This window comes from Schizosaccharomyces japonicus (genome assembly GCF_000149845.2).
Source record: "Schizosaccharomyces japonicus yFS275 unplaced genomic scaffold supercont5.2, whole genome shotgun sequence".
In the NCBI taxonomy this organism is placed as follows: Eukaryota; Fungi; Ascomycota; class Schizosaccharomycetes; order Schizosaccharomycetales; family Schizosaccharomycetaceae; genus Schizosaccharomyces; species Schizosaccharomyces japonicus.
The window spans coordinates 3570224-3587339 of NW_011627861.1; the positions used below are offsets into that span (position 1 = coordinate 3570224).

Consider the following 17116-nt stretch of genomic DNA (forward strand, 5'->3'; position numbering starts at 1 on the left):
ATGCTCGTGAGGGAATATCGCGGTTTTTAGCCAGTGGACATACTCTGCGTCATTTGCCTAGTCAGCCAATCACAGCACCTCTCCCGGCTGATAAAAAAACTTAAACCAATGGGCGAACAAAGGCGGTCACGAGCCTTTCCCTGAGCGGCGCCGGGTGAGGGGAAGCACTTTCAGGGATGATTTTATTTTTTATCGATGACGAATTTAACAAGCTGTGCTCCGCATTCTTATGTCGCGTTTATTCATCTCCCCCTTAATACCACACCCCAAGCTGCCCTTTACCTTAACCTCTCCCAACATCTACACCTGAATTGAGGACGAAAAAAGCGGCTTTTTAGGCAGTTTCTGCAAAGAATCGTGCATTTTGGCATAAAAATTAGATTTTTGCATATTAAGTTTCCCCAGGAACGGTTTCCTTGGTCTTTTGTCGCTGTTTATCGCCTGGCTTGCCGACAACCGTAAACCTTGTATCCACAGGCGCTCCAATCTATAAAAACGCGTGCATTGGTTCCTAAACAGTTATTTTAAACAGTTTAGTGCTCACCAAACGCGGTGTTTGTGTAATTCACTCGACCATCACATAACGACAATTGCTATAGTGGGCGTGGTGCTCTCGTTTAATTGCGGACAACCCCCCGACTGTGTGCCTGTCTTCCCCACTGTGCCACCTTCTCCCGACCCCAGCAGTTGGTGCCGTTGCCCTTCCCTACGGAGTTTTTTAACGTGTTTTGCATAGCATAGCCTTCTCACGTCTTACGCCGTAAAGATTCCAGTCTACGAAGAAGCGGACCTTCGTTTCTTGCTCCCAGTCTTGCGTGTTCATCGTTGTTGCTACGGCTGCCCCTTGTATGTTTATCTCAGCTGTTGTCTGTCTGGCCTTTTTAACTAAAGTTCCCGTGCGTTAACAGCTTTTCTGCACATTCTCCGTAACTGAGCGTCCTGCTCGTCTCATTTCCTGTGCATACATTCTTTTCATTCCTCCCTCTTTCAACGTTTTTCTCTCTCTGTCTCTCCCGTATATCGCTGCTGAGCACCGGCGCTTGTTTACTCCTACTGAAACAAATTGATCGCCATACCGTACGAAACATTGTCAAGCGTTACCTGCACTGGCTGCGATACACTCTTTCATCGGCCACTGTCCTTTTCTGAAACCTCACATTAAGATCGCATTGTACGACACTTGTCACGAAACAGCTCTTCAGCACCATGTTTTCTCAATCGTCGCCCGAGTTTGTTGGTGACGAAGACTTGTTCACAAATCCTTTACTACAAGAACTTGGTTACAGCAATGTTCCCACATCTGGTCATGTGGGAGCGGGTTTTGACGGGCTTTCCAGCTCTGTTGCTCTGAACCATTCGTCTCCCTCCAACGTTGCCAATTCCACTCAGCATTTGAACGCTGCTCCGTCGAGGTCGCCTCCTATTCCCTCTCTGACTTTCACATCGCTTGAGGGCGCAGCCTCTTCCGATCCGCACCTATCAACGGAGGATTTTTCCGCTCTTGGCACTAGCGTGCCCGATTTGAGTATTGCTGCTGCAACTTCGACATTTCCGTCTACAATGGCCGACTCGGCTTGTGGTTTGTCGCTTTCGGAGGTTGCAATGAAAAACCAGGCAAACTCTCAATCTCCTCACCAGTCCGTTTCCCTCTCTGTCCCTATGCAGCACAAGCACGGCTCACTCGACAACGTCGCACACAACATGCTTTCACCAAGCAGTTGTGTTTCAGGTGATGAGCTAGCCTTTTTCACGCCGGCTTCTTCACCCTCGAACTCGCTTTTGCTCTCTCCTGCGATTTCTCCTCGCGGTTCTTTTAGCTCTGCGTCACGGGCTCCCAATCCCGCGATCGCCCCGAACGGTGATCGTGACAATGGTACATTTTATGTAGATGTCAAAAGGCTTTCGAATACAAATGTCGAAGGCGCACCACAAAACAGCGCCTCTCTTCTTGGAGACGTGAGCCACGAACAACGCCCTTTGTTCAACGACGCTGCCGGTCTACAGTTTGGGGGTGTCCCGAGTTCGAGTTTACCTCTTCGTTCTGCTGCATCGTTCAGCCACAACGGTTCGGCCGACTTGTCCGCTATATGCCATACTCCACGCAGTGGCTCCGCACCCGAGCTCCAGCTCGACGATGTCTTCACGAACGTGCTGAGTCCTTCATACACGAATGGCGGAGGAGAGCAGTCGGCACCTGGTTCAACGGAGGATTTGCGAATGAATGGTTCTTACCTATCGACGCACTCAGCTTTCGAGACACGGGATCACGAGTCTGCACAATATGCTTACTCCCAAACTCCAGAGAGTGAGCTGGCTTACCCTCCACCATGGAGTCCCTTCATCAATGGTCCTATGTGTTCGCCGTCCGTCTCATCTACGAGTCTCCATTCTCCGTTGGCGACAAACATGCCCAACTTGAGTTATGATTCCATTAACCCTCCTGGTTACGCGTCCTCTCATCAACAGACGCCTACCCCACCGCGCATCAAGATCGTCCCCTCTTCACCATCGAGGTTTGGTAAGAAGGGCATAGATGCGCCCTACGCAACTTCTGAGGAGACCTCTCCACAGATTCAGGATTATCTGTTGCGTCGAAACTCTGCTTCTTATTGTTCAAACTATGAAGTGAACGCCTTTAGTGGCGGACCTTATCTTGGCGCGGGAATGTACAACGACTCCATCCAGCCTGCTCTGCTTCCCAACGGCGGAGCTGTTCCTGTGGGGTCCGTTGACGTTCGGGGGCTCATGCGTAACGTGCCTACCGTTTCACCTGCTTCGCTTCCTCAGAATCTCCCTGCCACGATTCCAAGCAATGTCTCATTTCCTAGCAGTGATATTTCCAATTTAAACAATTACTCTGTGCCCGCTTCTCGTACAATCCCTACCACCGTTCTTCAAGTGAACAATGGTACAAATGCTGCGAATGGCAACTCAAAGTCCTTGTTGCCTCCACTTTCTGCGTCACAAACGCTGGATCACCACGCTACAGAGTCCGCCAATGGGAAGAATAGCAAACCTTTAAGTGGATATGTCTGTCAAATCCCTGGCTGTGGAAAGCGCTTCACTCGTGCATACAACTTAAAGAGTCATCAAAACACTCATACCAACAATCGTCCTTACCAGTGCTCGGTTTGCAAGAAGGCATTCGCTCGGCAACACGACAAGCGTCGCCATGAGCAGCTACATACGGGCATTAAGGCATTTGCTTGTGTCACCTGCAACCAAAAATTTGCTCGTATGGATGCTTTGAATCGACATTATCGTAGTGAGACCGGTAAGAATTGTCTGAAAGTTGCTGCCGAGAAAGAACGGCTACAAAGCATTGCTGCTGCAACCGCCGCGAATGCCATGAATGCTTAAGAGGTAGGGGCGTTCCATGTCTTTTTCACAAGTTTTTATTGTTCTTTTTGTTTCATCATATTGAAACCAACCTCACCAACAGATGCTGTTGGTATTTCGCTCGTTTTTTAAACTTTCATTGGATTGCACTTTTTTTTTGGAAGAAACACACTTTGTCTATCGTTTATGGTTCGGAAAATTATTCCAACAGTTGTTTTAGCTCCCAATTAACGGCCGCATGCTTTATTATTTTATTTTTCTTATTTATATTTCTGATGCAACGAAACTTTCAAATACATACGAAATGTTTAGTACGTGCGCTGGCTCACGGACTCTGGTAAAGTGGAAACGGGATTGTCGCTATGCCGCGGGCGGTTGGCGACGGTTCTGCTGGACTTGCTTGTGCATTTCGTTTCTGGTTTCGCATGTTCTTTTGGTGTTTCGCGGACTCCGATTTCGAGCTGATGGAGCTGGCTGTTGATGATTAGTTTGTTTAAGTGCTGTCCATTCCTTATTAGTAGCATGTTTTATTGTCGTAGCTGTAAAATGTTTCCTAGTAATGAGTTTGTGCGTCTACCGCGTTCTACTGTGTGTCGGGTGTCTTCTGTATGCAGTTTGAGTGATTACTACTTAGCTTAAGCATGCACTATAAGCAGTGTATAGCTTATGCGGTCCTGCTCGTTTTACGGGCTCTGTTCAGCGTTTCTCCTTCATACATTCATCCAGATGAACAACTGCAATCCTTGCAGGTCGTTTCCCGTAAGACATTCCTCTGTAAACGGTTTATACTAACACGCACTACTAGAATATGTATTTGGCTGGAAAGCAGAATTGCCTTGGGAGTATACGGTAGAACGGCCCATTCGGTCGCTTGTCCCTTTACTGATTACGACGTTCTTACCAATGGAATTTGTAAAGACCGTCTTTGGAGGTGCTTAACTTTGTTTTCTCTCGAGCAATTATATTAACCTGTATAAGCATCTGTCAAACCAACAATTGTTTTTCATGTCTGCAGACTTTGGATGCTTCTCCTGTCGCTCTGTGTTGGTATGTGAATACAGTAAATGGCTTCTGCCTCTTACGGCTTTATTCTAATAACTTCGTAAGACTATTGCATTTGGCTCTTGTTTCCTCCCAAGACTCGTGTGCGAGCTCTTTTGGGCATTGGAAGTACAATGATGATGCTTGTCTATCAAACAAAAACATTGTCAAACTCGTTTGAAGTTATTTTGAGTTTGCTGGCATTCGTTCTCTTTCGGCGAGTGTCAAAAAAGGTTCGCTAAACGATGCTCATTTAAGTGCGATAAAGCTAACATTTATGCACCAAAGATCCAAAAAGAACCATCAAAAACGCCCTCTTTTGACACAATTGCCCTGTGTGCAGTTTGCACTTTGGGTGTTTTCACTCGCATCACATTCCCTGCATTTCTGCTTCCAAGTGCACTTAGTGCCCTTCGTACTTGGAGACAATGTCTTCGTCCTCAACAGTATGCACTGTGCAATATCTTCGTTTACGCTAACATGTGTTTGACAGTCTTCTCTGGTTCTGCTCGAAACTGATCTTCATCTGTCTTTTATTTACTACAGCATACCTTTTCATTGATTCATATGTATATGGTAAGCCCGTGTTTACTGTTTGGAACAACTTAATGTACAATTCTCAAACGGGAAACTTGGCTCAACACGGACTACATGCAAGATGGACACATTTACTTATCAACGTTCCATTGTTATGCGGCCCTATTCTTGCACAACCAAGTCTGTGGAATCCAATGCGTTCAGCTTGGTGGTACTTAATGGTTCCTATTGCACTATTGTCGGTATTTCCGCATCAAGAAGCACGGTTTCTTCTTCCGGCTTGTGTTTTCTTTACTGCATATGCATTTTCTATAACACATTCTAAACTTCTCCTTGTCTCAAGTCTCATCTACCATACTTTCTTGAGCATGTTTTACGGAGTCTTGCATCAACGCGGAGTGGTTCCCACACTCTCAAAACTGGCAGACTATTACTCCTCATGTTCTCCGTTATCCGAACCAGGGTCGGCAATGTCAATGTATTTCTGGCGCGTATATACTCCGCCGACCTGGATGCTTAAACGAACGGGTCATGAAAATGTGGAAGTTGACACTCAACACTTTGTTGGATACAGCAGAGAGCGTATGGAAGAAATTTTGTTTAAGAAGTTTATATCTACGCAATCTTCCCGCCCTAAAACCGTCCTGGAATGTCCACCGTTTTTGTTCATTTGTCCCAAGGTTCTTCTTTCAAATCCTGAAGCTTGGAATTTAACGTTGTACGACTCGGTGAAGATTCACTATGACCTCGATGATCTTGATGAAGTGAGCTTAACAGACATAATCCAACATAGCGGTATTGGCATATACAAACCCATGACACTGGAAGCAACGTCTAACACAGATGGCGCATGAAATACCTATTTTAACAGTCTATTTATTATTCTTGAATCGTTCGTTTAATAACCAAACCTTAGTTTTTAAAATGATAAAAGTGAGATACACGTTTACGCCTGATCACCAGCATTGTTCTTTGCCTTTTTGTTTCCTTTGGCGTTTTTCTTCTTTCTTTTACGTTTACTCTTCGAATTTGTCACAGACGGACGAGTAGCCGTACTAGTTGCTTCTGCATACCGTTTATTGTGAAACAGATTCGCAACAAAAAAACCAATGGTACCATAGCGTCCCGGCTCACAGCGGATCATTCCGCCGGCCATGGATGGATCACTGCAATATTCAGGTACACCACGGTCTGGCCATTGTGGAAGAGTAGATTCGAGTGGCGCGCAAGACCAGTCCTTCTCTTGTTTTAACACTTCATCGACTACTTGTTCATTTTCTTCTCGATGAACGGAACATGTAGAGTATGTAACGTTTCGTACATTGGGGAAAGACAGAGCGTGCTTGAGAATTGTGGATTGAAACTTGCTCAAATTCTCTTTTCGATCACCTTCATCAACAGGATCTTGCTCATTTACCAACAAGAAGTCCTGTCGACTAACAATACCTGAGCCAGAACATGAAGGATCCAAAAGAATGTGTGTAACATTGGCATACTTCTCGTCATGAACATCAGTATGGGTGAAGTCCATATGTTGGATCTCAACATTTTTGGCTCCAGAGATACGAACCATTTTCTGAAGCGTTTTCACACGATAAGCGTCACGCTCAAAAGCAAATATCTTTGCATTCGGATACAGAGCTGCCAGATGGGTAGTCTTGTTGCCTGGCGCCGCGCAACCATCAATAATGTCACCGACAGGTCCGGGCATGCCATGCAAAACAGCGGCAGGAAAGCAGGAAGCCTTATCTTGAATAATGATTTTTCCCTTCTCGTACAGTTCATTACCAACGAATGAGATGTTGCTTTCCAGCGCAAGTAAATTCTCCACGCAGTCGTCAAAATACACTTTACCGGGTACCAATGCATCAATTGAGTCGACAGGTTCAACACCGAGTCCTTTAATCACTTCCTCCTTGTTTGAAAGAATTGTGTTCACACGGACCCATCGAGGGAGATTTACGGGATTCTTCAACGCTAGCTCCTCGTTGGACTTGGCGCCTTTTTGAATCTTATATTTCACAAATTCACCGTTTAAACGTGTTTTGTTTCGTAATATCGCATCTTTATATAAACCGCCGGATGCTTGGATTCCTCGTTTCGTAAGAAGAAGATCATGAACCAAAACTATAGCAAGGTTTCTTGTGAGCTAAATATATATGTTAGATGATGGGAACAAATTTATAGTCAACAGTACTTTCTTTTCCTTTTTAAGCAACTCAGACCGTTCAATGACTTCGTCCAGAACCTTAGTGTCTAATCATTGTTAGAAATTCCGCTCAAATCCGTTGAAAAAAAACAAATCAAACAAACAAACATTTTAAGGTCTCGCAAACTAAAGCATAGGTACGTTTAGGATCAAACTTTTTATTCTTGAATGCAAGTTGCTTAATTGAACCTTTCCTCTCTTTTAAATCATCCAAAACGCCTGCAGCATGCACATAAAAGTCCATCCTGGAGGTATTACTGGGCGATTTTTTTTGATTTTTTTTTTGGACCAAATGGTACCGTACGAATAGTGTAGCATTCCGGTGATTTAGTTCATGAAAAATAAGCGAAGATAAAACAGGTATAGTTTAAGTTCAAGTGTATTAGGGTTTCAAGATATGTCGTTGAAGTTAATATTGAGAATACATGTTATCATTCATTACTCGGTGGTGTCCGTAACAGACTTTTGGTTATCAGGGAGTTCGGTAACAGGTTGATGCAGACTGCATTTTATATTGCAGAATGTCTTTGTGAAGTCGGCTGCTAAGTAAGCAGTGAAGTCATTGAACATCGAGAGTTTTGTGGATGTTCCATTCTTGAAAGTCAGTTGAACATGTTCTTCGGAATCATCAACCTCAAAGCTCTCAAGAGATGGCTCGTCCAGGAAGCTGATGCGACGAGTAAGAGCAAATACGGGAATGTGAACATCGATAGAATGGTCCAATATACGAGTAACAAATACACGAACAGGCATTGCTGGAACCTTATGCTCCTCACTATACTTGTTAAGGTACACAGAAAGGAAAACAAAATTGCTGTCCTCCTGTGCCAAACGAGCATTTTCTTTTTTCGTATTACAATGCGTCGCAATTTCATTGCACTGCTTTGTTTTTAGCGAGGAATCACAATCTTGAACGGCACATTCTAACAATCGGTGAACAATGATATCGGGGTAACGGCGAATAGGAGACGTAAAATGAGTGTAATGAGAGAAAGCTAAAGCATAATGTAGCCATTCAGAGACGGAGTCCGTACTTCCTGTACAGAAATACTCGGCACGCTGCAACGAACGAGCAGCCATGTTTTCAATTAATTCGGTAATGTCAGAAGGAAACTTTTCACGTAGACGCTGTAAGGAATCATTAAACCTGGCAGACGTAGAACCATCGAAATCAAAACCAAGATGGGCAAGGAAGCGAATGAATTCGCCAAGTTGCTTTTCTTTGGGGGGAGCATGACGACGTAACAAGGCAACATGAGGGAAATGGTTGCTAATTTTTTCGGCGACAGAACGATTAGCAAAAAGCATGAACTCTTCAATCAGACGGTTGGCATCTTTGTGTTCATAGACTTCACATTTCTGAGGCAATCCTTGTTCATCCAAACGAAATTTCAGTTCGCTTGTATTCACACTAACAGCACCATTGTCAAAACGTGCCTTTCGCAAAGCCTTGGCAATTATATTCAGGTTCCGAATAGAAACCTCAACATCCGTGGCTTTAAATCCGTCAGAAATTGGTTTTCCAACACCTTCTTCCCAGGACTTTCCTTCGAGTATATTTTGTGCTTCCGTGTAAGTTAAACGGCAACAAGTCTTAATCAGACTTTTTCCAAACCAACGGGGTCCAAGCTCACGGCCGTTGCGATCCACGAGCCATTCAACACTAAAGGCCAACCTTTCCACTGAGGGATTTAATGAGCATAAACGTTCACATAGTAAAGTTGGAAGCATCGGAATTGCGCGCTGAACAAGATAGACAGTTGTTGCGCGGGAGCGAGCTTCATTATCTAAAGCAGTTTCAGGTTTAACGAAATGCGACACATCTGCAATGTGAACGCTAATTCTGTAAGTTCCGTCACCATTGTCTATGCAAGAGACAGCATCATCGAGATCACGAGCCGTTTCTGGATCAATTGTGAGCACAATTTGATCAAGAAAGCTTCGACGTTTCGCCCGCTCCTCATCAGTAATGCACCAGTTGTCTGATGGAAGACAATCTAAAACTTCGTCGGGAAACTCACGGGAGTTCACCATGCGTTCCAGCAGGATAGCTTGAGTGCTTGCCTCGATGTTAGAGAGATGGCCAATACGTTTGTCAACTTTTGCCAAGGGATAACGAGATGTAGCAGACCAAGTCTTTCTCTTCACGCTGAAGATAACCCCTTCATTTTGTGTGATCTGTTCCCGCCAATTCGATCCCGAGAGTTCGCCTAAGTCATTTTTGTGGATAAGATGAAACGGCATACGCTTGCTTTGAGGTTGGAAAATACAGTAATTTGACTTTGAGTTTCTTGGACTTCCAGTGTTGGGTGACCATCCGGGAGGATGAAGAATGCCAACTACTGAATCTCTGGGCCACCGTTCAGCGATAGCCACAACTTTTGCGTTGGGATTGGAGGATGCAACTGAAGTAGGTAATGCTGGATCAGCTGTAAGGTCATCCTCAGAAGAGCTGCTTCCTTGAACAGTGACAGATTCGGAAGCCGGAGCACGGTCTTTTAAGGTCTCAATAATTACGGTGTCATTGTCCAAAGCTCTATTACGAGCAATCATTCCATCGATATAGAAGTCATCAGCATAGCCTTCAACGGTGACAAAAGCACTGTGGAAGCTGTCTAAAATTCTGAGAGTACCTTTCAATAAAGTTCCTTTCTTCAGTCCTTCCAAGTAAGCTTCTTTTGTCAAATGTTCTTCATAAACGGCTTTTAGTGGTTTCCGGGACTTAACAGTAATAGACTCGGTTACTGTGTCCTCAATTGTCGTAATTTCCTTATCTGATGTTACTTGCTTAATAACTTGAGTTTTTCTGCCTACGGTAACTTCTGTTTCGGTTGGTCCAGTTTGTGTAGCTAAAGAAACACTTTTTGACGGGTGATCCAATTTCACCTGTGCTAATTTTTTTCGTACATGTTCTAATAAACCATCACCGAGACCAGGATGAGTCATTTGACTTGTCAACATCGAGGTGTTATGAATTGCTTCACCTCGATCTTTTGATTTTTTAACGACAGTTGTCATTGCGTTCAATCTCTCCCTAACGATCTACCTAGAGCTGTTTATTATTGAACGTTTGTTTTTCGTAGTAATGGTTGGTGAGGGATTGTGGTGTACCTAAGGAAGTGTGTAATGTAGAGAAACTGTAGTACAAAGGATGTGTAAAGGAATAGAATGGTGAGCAGAAAACAAGTTCTTTATCTCGTTAAAGCATTCTTTCAACTCGGTATTTAGCCCTTTCCGGTCGGTGTTTCATTTTACTATTTCTCAAACTTTCTGCTCGTTACTGAGGCGCTATAGATAAACCTGGGCTCGTCATATTGAAGGGGAGACTAAATTTATATCGGAATTGAATTCGCGAACAAGCCAAGTCGTATTTGATGTTACACATTTCATTAAAAACTCATTGCTATCGGGATGCAAGCTGATAATTAATGGCCGTAGCCCTAAAGAACATAACAGTACAGTATTACAAGAAGTTGCCCCTAGTGGTTATTCGTTGCTTTAGAAAACAACCATAAAGTCGATTGAAAGACCGTCAATTGCTTCTCAAATACATTGAAAAAGACAAGAGGAGGGAGAGAGAAAGAAGGTAGAAAACAAAAAAAGAAAGAGAAAGAGATTAAAAAGAGGGGAAAAGAGACAGAGAGGGACAAAATTTTTGAACAAGTATCCTTAGCTTTTCATCCTTCATGCTCCTCAAAAAGAAACGTGAACAGGATAAGATTATCAACGTGGACGTGCGAAAACAGTGAATGGGTTCTGGGTCACATTTCTCTGTAAAATGGCAGGCCCATTCTTTGGTAGGGGAGAAACGTTTTCTTCTTCCCCTGTAAAATCAACAGGAGGTTTAAACGGTGCCATTCTATCCAATTGAACACCACCATAGACATCTTCTTCCTCGTCAAATGGTTCTTCTTTTTGCGTTTCCTCAGTCGGGTTAATGTTCTTTTCAGGAGACTGTTGCTCCTGAATGCATTGTCCGAAACCTGTTCTCAGATATTGATATTGACCTTCTCGATTGGCATTTGCTGCTTGAAATGTAACTTCTTGTATAGGTTGTTGCTTCACTGGTGTAGCATAACCAAATCCAGGAGGGGGATTCACTTGAGCAATGTTGTCGTACTCACCATATCTGCAAACTGGTGCCGGTTGAAAATTTTGGTTATAGCGATATGCTTGAAGTGCGTATGCAGAAGTTCCGTTCATGGTCTGCAGCTGAACTTCCTCAGCGGCACGGTAAGATTCGGCTTTCTTTGCCTGCATGTAAGTCTGGACTTCTTTCGCATCCAGAAATAAGCGATAGTCTTGCATAAGTCGGAGGATATAGTTCATACGCTCGACAAACACGCTAGCCCCAATGAACCCATGGTTGGGATTTCCGACAAAATCGTACATATCGCGGAATTCAAGAAGTTCGTGACAAAGCCCATAAATTGGCCGCAGGAGTGCCGAATATGAAGAAGCACAGTTGATGAAAAGAGAGAGTCTGTGGTAAAGAAGAACATTGTAAGTGTGGTGTGAGCCAACGGCCCTGCGAATCTGAATCAGTTTGTCCTGGTAAAGATCATGATCGAGAATCTTTCCAGATACGACTTCGTCTAGCAGTCGTTTGTAAAGCATTGTGGCTTCCTCCATCTTGTTTATATAACGATTCAAATCCTGCTTCAGTTCAAAATCAAATCGTTGGGTTGGCACACCAAGAGGAATAACACGAATATCAAAGTCCTTTGGCTGAAAAACTACACTTGGCGTCTGATTTTGTGCTCTTGGGGGAATCTTCTCTTTTTTAATCGCACAAGGAGACGGATCACTAGAGTCGAGATCATTAATTTCTTGATTAACAACTTCGTTTTCAATTGGAAGTATAGTCTCTTCTGGCTGCTGAAGGGGAAGACTGCTGCTGTTACGTGAGCTTCCTGAAATCAAGTGTCCGGACTCCTCTTTCTGTTTGACCTCTCGATATTCGTTTTCGTCAGGTTGCTTGTAATCTTCCGAAAGATCATCTCCATGAGCTGAATTAAGATCGTCATCAAGTTGATTTTCAAAATCATCGGCACAAAGATCGCGTGTTCGAGGAAGCCGTTCAAATACCCCATCATAATTTGGTCGAGGAATAGGATATTGTTCATCCTCTACCATTTCTCGTAATTTAGGTTTTCCATTTTCGCATGGGCTTTGAATAGTAGAATTAGTAGCTTCAGTGGAAGCAGCACTGGATGTGATTTCAGTTTCTTCAGTAATAACCCTTGTATGACAACGATTGAGTGACTCGTTCTCAGACATCAAATTCACATCGTCTTCGTCAGTTTTAAGTATTCCATTCATCGTGGAATTAGAATCAGTACCCGCTTTAAGAAGGGTTACTTCGGTGGGGATGCCTTGCCGTAAAGCACTGTTAATCTTTGACACGAATACATTAAGATCAATCATAAGGTGACGGTCATTTGAAATATTGGCCTCAACGGCATTTGAATGTTGATTCGACGAATCTGTGAGCGTACAGGAGTTGTTAGCTGTGTCTGAAGAATCTGAATAATTAGAACCGTCGACAATGAACACATCCGAAGGTGAATCAGTATTCTGTTTCTCTGATGTGTTCAAATCTAATTCAGTCGTCTTTAGAAATCGATTTGTAGCATCATCCAGTGAAGTGTCTGTAGTTCTCATTGCTGTTTTGGATTCATAATCAGCGTCAAGCTCCTCGGGGATAGGTGTAAGCTCATGAACAACTCTTTTAAATCGCCTTCTGGCAATTTTTCTTTTTAGGCGATTACTCATAAAGCTTCTTGATTCTTCACGTAGATTCTTGGGTTCACTGCCCACGATTAAGTTCAGCGGAGAGAATAAATCGACTGGTGCGAGTTTATCCAAAATTAGATTTGATTCATTCTCGCTCAAAGTTTCGACGTTTTCAAAAATAATTGTCTTTGCTTCCCTCAAGAATTTAAAGACGGCGCTTGCCATTGTTTTCAAAACGACAAACGCCATAAACAAGATTGGAATTGACTCATTAAGTGTATTCCGCAAAAATGATAGTGCCCATTCTATATCAAAGGAGCTTAGCACTGGAAAGCAAGAACTCAGTTGTAAGTGACAAGTGAAAACGAATGACAGCAACCGATTCGTAAGTTTCTCCGTATTCGAACGAGTGCAATCTTTAAACCGACTAAAGTGTGAAATTTCGTTCAAAATGTTTCGGAAGAACCATATCATGCATTTAAAACCGCAGAGAGTTGTGGATGCTCTGAAAATAAACAAGTCGGTAATAAGAGCATATACAAGAGTAACGTGTAACGCTGCGTAACAATTGGCAATTGAAGGCATCATGGAATAATAGTACAGTAGCAAAAAGTGTAATGCTGAGAATAAGTTCAACGGTAATCAAACACAATTAGAGATCGCGTTGCAAAATGGATAGCACGAAGATTAAATCCTCAAGGCTAGTAAAGACAATCGAAAAAAAGTGTAAATAATGGAATGAAAATGTTTATAGTCTGCTTGAGTACGAATGTACAAGTGTAAACAGAGCTATATCGCTGCTTCTGCGGCGTCTTCAAGACCAACAATGAAGCAGTTTTATACTGTATAATAAAGAGAGCAACTTATTTCGTTGATGAGTTGCTCAAATGGGAAACTGAGTCGAAAGTTATATCCACAGAACGAGCAGTAGAAATTAAATACCAATACAGAAGTAGGTAAATATAGAGTAGCGTGTAGGTCTGAAACATCTATTTATACCTCATATTCTGTTTGTTTACATTTTGTTTATTGACTTACATGTAAACAAATGTTAACGAATAGCAGCTGCTCAAAGACGGTATTGAGCCATTACTCAATTATCATAAGATAATTAATTAACAAACCATCAGTTCAACTCATTCCTGTGCAGTAAGTGCATGTTGACATCAGAACTTTTATAACAGAAGTGCAACCTTCGGCCAATTAGTCCCTATTTAATTTTTTTGAAGTTGTATAGGGGCAATTGTAATTGATGATGACTGCAGTAAATGTAAATTGAGCCTATTCATGCAATCGGTGCGAATTCAAACGAACGAAATAGATACTCCTGACGGATGGAAAAGCTAGAGGGACAAATGCAGCAACTCAATACGGACTTGAACAACTTTTCAATAGTCGTGACAGCCGAATACTGGTCTTTCACTTCAAATTGGTGTCACCCAATTCGCGTAATTAAAACCGGCAGCTTTGCGTACCAGAATGCTTAAATTAAAAACGATCATTTAACGACCAATAAACCTCCATGTTATTCATCGCTTAAACTCTTTCACTTTCAGAAAACAAGCAATATTGAACTCGGACAATACGCATGGAGGAATGGGTATGAGGCAGTTGCTTCTCCCTTTTATAATGACTCTTCAGTTCTAGAAATAGTTCGCTGGATTAGCCAGATTCATCTGCTAAGCAATAGTAAATTTTTCTCTTGCAAGTACCAGCAATCCCACCGGAAGGCTCGGAATTAGGAGAAGAGGTGTTTTCAACAAGACCCTATTCTTTGAAAGAAACAAGATGAACGAGAAAACATTGGCTCAGATTAACAAAGGGAGGAGAGCGTATGAATTGTTTAAATACATTTATAGTTCCAAAAATGCAAATGTTCTCGTGCTGGATTTTGAAGCGTATGAGCGTAATCAGGACCTTGTTACAGAAGCAGGAGTATGTTTGTTTCGGAAAAAGTCTTGGAAAACTTATCATTATCGTGTCCGAGATTATTTGCATTTGAAAAATGGAAGATTTGTTGCAGATCACTCAGAACATTTTAAATTCGGAGAATCCATCATTATTGGAAGACGACAGCTCTGTGAAGTACTTACAGGCTACCTGCGGTTACCCAATCTTGTTGTCGTGGCACATGGCCTCAGGAACGAGTTGAAGTACTTGGGGAAGCTGAGAATTGAGATACCACCGCATGTTGCTTTAGTTGACACCCAGGATGTGTACCGATTTTACTCGTACACCTGTCTCGGTGTTGTTCATAACCAACTTATTGGCTTGAACAAACTACTGAGTAGTCTATCTGTCATTCCATTTGGACTTCATAATGCTGGAAACGACGCTCATTACACCAAGGATGCATTGCTTTCTATGGCCACAGCTTTGACGTCTCATGAACAAGCATTGGATGCTGATCGATGCAAAACAATAAAGGCCCAGAAGAAAAAGTCGGACTCCAGCACTACACCTCAGAGCACGAAAACTGCGGCTGATGATATAAACAATGTTAGTCGGGCTGAAAACTGTACAACGACTGCATAGGGGAATCCTGTGGGGACGATACAGTATACGACCTTTGAATGTAGCTGATCAAAGGTCATTTCACGCGTTTGACACACTCAAATTTGTTCGTGGACTCGAGGCGGCCGGATGGACGCCTGTAGAAGCTAATAGTATTATGAGGACAGTGCACGATGTTTTCACGAAAACGTAAGCCTTAGTCGTACTGAATTGATGAATCCAAAGTAGACGTTAACGAGTTTTTTAGAAACGAAAGGAATGCAAGACAGTTTGTGAGCAGAGAACAGCAAGAGCGTGCGATTTACCAGCAGAAAGTAGACTTTGCACATCTTAGAAGCGATCTGCAAAGCATTGAACGAGAAGAAATGACCGTGTTGCACACAGAGCTGGAGCGACTTTCGACAGATGTAGAACGTTTGCGTACATCCTTCGAAGACCGGATCCATACGCTGCTTGCAGATGCAAGGCTGAAGATGCTCACTGAACGCATCCACAACCGAGACGAAGCTTCTGCCCAAGACCTCGAAGTGCGAGAAGTATCTGCTCGAGTGCATACAGAGGCTTCTCACTTGCGTATGCAATTCGCCAGCTTAAAAAGCCAGACGCTTCAATGGCTGCTAGGAATTATTACCGGGTATGTATGCAGAAGGCCAAAATCAATGAGCTTTCTGTGTTTTTATGTTGTTCTGTGACAAGCTTCGATGTTCACCTTTGCAACGAATTGCTAACACACGAGTATAGTTCTGGAGCACTGCTTCTCGCGTATCTCAGACTTCTGCTGTAGCGTCTGAGGCGTCTTTGAGGCCAACGAAAGCGCTGGTCCGCACAATTGCTGTTTTTTCTTCTCGAAATCGCATTCTCGCGTATGTCGCTTAACGGTCGCTAAAGTCATCGCTCCCTCCACAGTTACTCCTGGCCTTTAACATGAATATCACAGACGGCGAGCAAAACGTCCTTCAGGACTTTGTCAACAAGCTGCAAGCACAGCTGCAGGCTAGCACAGAGCACTACCATTATTTGAGAAAGCACGCAGACGCTCTCAAGGTATGAGAACACTCTTTACGACGTGTTACATCCGAGGACATGTTTCCAGAAATGCTGACATTCAATGTCGCTGTGTAGAGTCGGCTAGACACTTATACGCAACATTGTTCAGAAAACGAATTGACGCGTCTACAACGCGAGAACTCGACTTTAAAAGCAGAAAATGACGAGCTCACCGAGACCGTCGTGACGCTAGAGCAATTGCTGGAGTTATACTCGAAAGGAATGGACTGTATAGTCCAACGAATGCAAGGATACATTGTAGGTCCACGAACAAAAGCTCCGTATCTCACTAACACTTGGCAGAAAGTAACAAACAAGCGTCTCCATGACGCAGAAGTGAAGGCCGTTGAGGATCACGAGAAATTGGTCAAGAAGCGCGAACGTATCTCCATCGAACTGGAGAAGCGTGGAAGTTTGTTAAAGGTGGAATCGCTGCTCCGTGAGCTGGAGAGTAATTTGCATGATGTAAGCGTCCAGCAGAAGATTTAGCTCGCGAGCCGACCTGTCGATCTTAGCGGGGTTGCGGGGACTCTCGTGTGGATCTTCGGTGATCCACTGCAGATCTAATTCTGGTTTGATGATGTCATAACTTAAAGTTTTAACGTTTGCGCGTGGTTCGCTTAGCTGCGAGCCAAAAAGAGCAACCAGTACTAGTAGCAACGAAAAGCGAAATGGAATGAAGAACAGGATGAG

General features: G+C 43.3%; 8 protein-coding genes across 8 annotated transcripts; 5 read left to right on the top strand and 3 right to left on the bottom strand.

The window, feature by feature from the left end:
* Window positions 1-221: 221 nt before the first annotated feature.
* Window positions 222-3918, top strand: SJAG_03879 (calcineurin responsive transcription factor Prz1). The gene has a single exon (XM_002174970.2). It carries the CDS (start codon window positions 1207-1209, stop codon window positions 3358-3360), a length of 2154 nt encoding a protein of 717 aa, XP_002175006.1. The 5' UTR covers window positions 222-1206; the 3' UTR covers window positions 3361-3918.
* On the top strand, window positions 3852-7514 carry SJAG_03878 (alpha-1,2-mannosyltransferase). Its single transcript, XM_002174969.2, has 6 exons — window positions 3852-4098; window positions 4145-4270; window positions 4318-4386; window positions 4447-4613; window positions 4669-4826; window positions 4874-7514. The coding sequence occupies exons 1-6, from the start codon at window positions 3981-3983 to the stop codon at window positions 5769-5771; spliced, it is 1536 nt and encodes a 511-aa protein (XP_002175005.1). The 5' UTR covers window positions 3852-3980; the 3' UTR covers window positions 5772-7514.
* Window positions 5745-7526, bottom strand: SJAG_03877 (rRNA methyltransferase). The gene is made up of 3 exons (XM_002174968.2): window positions 7235-7526; window positions 7115-7173; window positions 5745-7066 (listed from the first exon to the last, which is right to left on the bottom strand). The coding sequence occupies exons 1-3, from the start codon at window positions 7368-7370 to the stop codon at window positions 5864-5866; spliced, it is 1398 nt and encodes a 465-aa protein (XP_002175004.1). The 5' UTR covers window positions 7371-7526; the 3' UTR covers window positions 5745-5863.
* On the bottom strand, window positions 7461-10437 carry SJAG_03876 (ribonuclease II family protein). The gene has a single exon (XM_002174967.2). It carries the CDS (start codon window positions 10142-10144, stop codon window positions 7565-7567), a length of 2580 nt encoding a protein of 859 aa, XP_002175003.1. The 5' UTR covers window positions 10145-10437; the 3' UTR covers window positions 7461-7564.
* Window positions 10407-16831, bottom strand: SJAG_03875 (hypothetical protein). Its single transcript, XM_002174966.2, has one exon. The coding sequence runs from the start codon at window positions 13448-13450 to the stop codon at window positions 10850-10852; it is 2601 nt and encodes an 866-aa protein (XP_002175002.2). The 5' UTR covers window positions 13451-16831; the 3' UTR covers window positions 10407-10849.
* On the top strand, window positions 14531-15397 carry SJAG_03874 (fungal protein; the record flags this gene model as incomplete). Its single annotated transcript, XM_002174965.2, has 1 exon — window positions 14531-15397. Exon 1 carries the CDS (start codon window positions 14651-14653, stop codon window positions 15395-15397), a length of 747 nt encoding a protein of 248 aa, XP_002175001.1. The 5' UTR covers window positions 14531-14650.
* SJAG_03873 (DUF1640 family protein) lies at window positions 15360-16160 on the top strand (the record flags this gene model as incomplete). Its single annotated transcript, XM_002174964.1, has 3 exons — window positions 15360-15565; window positions 15624-16010; window positions 16118-16160. 3 exons carry the CDS (start codon window positions 15360-15362, stop codon window positions 16158-16160), a joined length of 636 nt encoding a protein of 211 aa, XP_002175000.1.
* Window positions 16301-16912, top strand: SJAG_06270 (hypothetical protein; the record flags this gene model as incomplete). The annotated part of the gene is made up of 3 exons (XM_011050707.1): window positions 16301-16420; window positions 16499-16681; window positions 16727-16912. 3 exons carry the CDS (start codon window positions 16301-16303, stop codon window positions 16910-16912), a joined length of 489 nt encoding a protein of 162 aa, XP_011049009.1.
* Between the last annotated feature and the right edge of the window lie 204 nt (window positions 16913-17116).

Coding starts and splice junctions, on each gene's coding strand:
- SJAG_03879 (XM_002174970.2), top strand. CDS start 1,207: ATGTTTTCTCAATCGTCGCCCGAGTTTGTTGGTGACGAAGACTTGTTC.
- SJAG_03878 (XM_002174969.2), top strand. CDS start 3,981: ATGCACTATAAGCAGTGTATAGCTTATGCGGTCCTGCTCGTTTTACGG. Junction 4,099..4,144: donor ATCCTTGCAGGTCGTTTCCC/GTAAGACATTCC, acceptor ACGCACTACTAG/AATATGTATTTGGCTGGAAA. Junction 4,271..4,317: donor TGTAAAGACCGTCTTTGGAG/GTGCTTAACTTT, acceptor AACCTGTATAAG/CATCTGTCAAACCAACAATT.
- SJAG_03877 (XM_002174968.2), bottom strand. CDS start 7,370: ATGGACTTTTATGTGCATGCTGCAGGCGTTTTGGATGATTTAAAAGAG. Junction 7,174..7,234: donor AGTTTGCGAGACCTTAAAAT/GTTTGTTTGTTT, acceptor AACAATGATTAG/ACACTAAGGTTCTGGACGAA. Junction 7,067..7,114: donor TGCTTAAAAAGGAAAAGAAA/GTACTGTTGACT, acceptor ATATATATTTAG/CTCACAAGAAACCTTGCTAT.
- SJAG_03876 (XM_002174967.2), bottom strand. CDS start 10,144: ATGACAACTGTCGTTAAAAAATCAAAAGATCGAGGTGAAGCAATTCAT.
- SJAG_03875 (XM_002174966.2), bottom strand. CDS start 13,450: ATGATGCCTTCAATTGCCAATTGTTACGCAGCGTTACACGTTACTCTT.